This window comes from Vollenhovia emeryi, unplaced genomic scaffold (assembly GCF_000949405.1).
Source record: "Vollenhovia emeryi isolate VEMERY1.0 unplaced genomic scaffold, V.emery_V1.0 DF950050.1, whole genome shotgun sequence".
NCBI classification, from domain to species: Eukaryota; Metazoa; Arthropoda; class Insecta; order Hymenoptera; family Formicidae; genus Vollenhovia; species Vollenhovia emeryi.
Genome location: NW_011956316.1, coordinates 1 through 1,256, shown reverse-complemented (window position 1 = coordinate 1,256; position 1,256 = coordinate 1). Strand labels below are relative to the sequence as shown.

At 45.2% G+C, this 1,256-nt stretch overlaps 1 protein-coding gene across 1 annotated transcript; it reads right to left on the bottom strand.

Annotated features, from left to right (window-relative positions):
• Positions 1–498: 498 nt before the first annotated feature.
• Positions 499–960, bottom strand: LOC105570799. Its single transcript, XM_012028249.1, has one exon. It carries the CDS (start codon positions 958–960, stop codon positions 499–501), a length of 462 nt encoding a protein of 153 aa, XP_011883639.1.
• Between the last annotated feature and the right edge of the window lie 296 nt (positions 961–1,256).

Sequence of the window (1,256 nt, the reverse complement as noted above, 5' to 3'; positions counted from 1 at the left end):
TAGGTTTTAACGGTGCCACTCTGGATTTGGCGCATGCCAATCTGACAATCGCAGTCTCATTTTTCCTGTTAGATCGAACATACAAGCATGCACCGTAGCCGATACTACTGGCATCACAGAACCCGTGTATTTGAACGTCGCGATAGTCACTTATTAGCAATTTACGTTCAAAGTAAAGCGATTTATTGATTCTAATTGTCGAACAAATTCCTTCCACTCCGTATATACGTCTTGTGGGACAGATTCGTCCCATTGTAAACCGGAACGCCATATGTCTTGCATCAGCACTTTAGCGTATAGAATAATCGGACCGAGTAATCCTATTGGGTCAAATCTTTGCAATTTCCGATAATATGTTTCGTTTTGTCAATCTTTGAGTAATTTCGATCGGACGCACCGCATAATGCATTTGATCGTCTCGCGTATTCCGTGTTATACCTAACGTCTTTACGGAACGATCCACGTTTAACACGAGATCGGTACGCAACGCATTGGAGGCTAAATCGTTAATAACGCGCTCGTCGTTGGATGCCCGTTGCCTTCTGGAGAAACCACCCGTTTCAGTAACACGATTATTTCGTTACGGACGGCCCGCGCCTCCACAATCGTTTCAGCGCCGGATAACAAATTATCTACATAAAGATGTGTGGTAAGAATCTCGGCCGATCGAGGATACGTATGACGTTCGTCCTCCGCAAGTTTCTGTAAAACTCGAATCGCGAGGAAGGAATAAGGCGAAACACCGAATGTAAGCGTGTTAAGCTGAAACGTTTTAACTCTACCATCCACGCACCGGAGGAATCTCTGATAACGGCGATCATCCTCGTGCAATAACACCTGGCGATACATCCTTTCGATGTCTGTCGTGATGACATAATTATATGTGCGGAATCGAATTAAATGCGAGAACAACGTGTCTTGAATTGTAGGTCCTACCATTAACGCGTCGTTCAAGGACATTCCGTTATTCGTCTTCGCCGACGCGTCGAACACCACTCGAACCTTAGTCGTGTTACTCGTTTCTTAACGCTGTGTTTGAATTGAGTTTACGCTCCGACGACAATAGACGTTTAAGCGTGATGGAACGCGATTCCCCTAGTCGCGTGTTTGATTTGCGAAACGGTAAGCGAACCTTGTAACACCCGTCGGCGTCGCGAGTCACCGTCCTTTCGAAGTTCGCTTCGCAATCGATTTGTTCGTCTGATTTCCTCTTAATTTCCCTGACTTCTTCAATTGCCCAAAATTTGTTTAACTGA

Bases quoted from the DNA above. Each gene is read 5' to 3' on its own strand.
- LOC105570799 (XM_012028249.1), bottom strand. From the start codon at position 960: ATGTCCTTGAACGACGCGTTAATGGTAGGACCTACAATTCAAGACACG.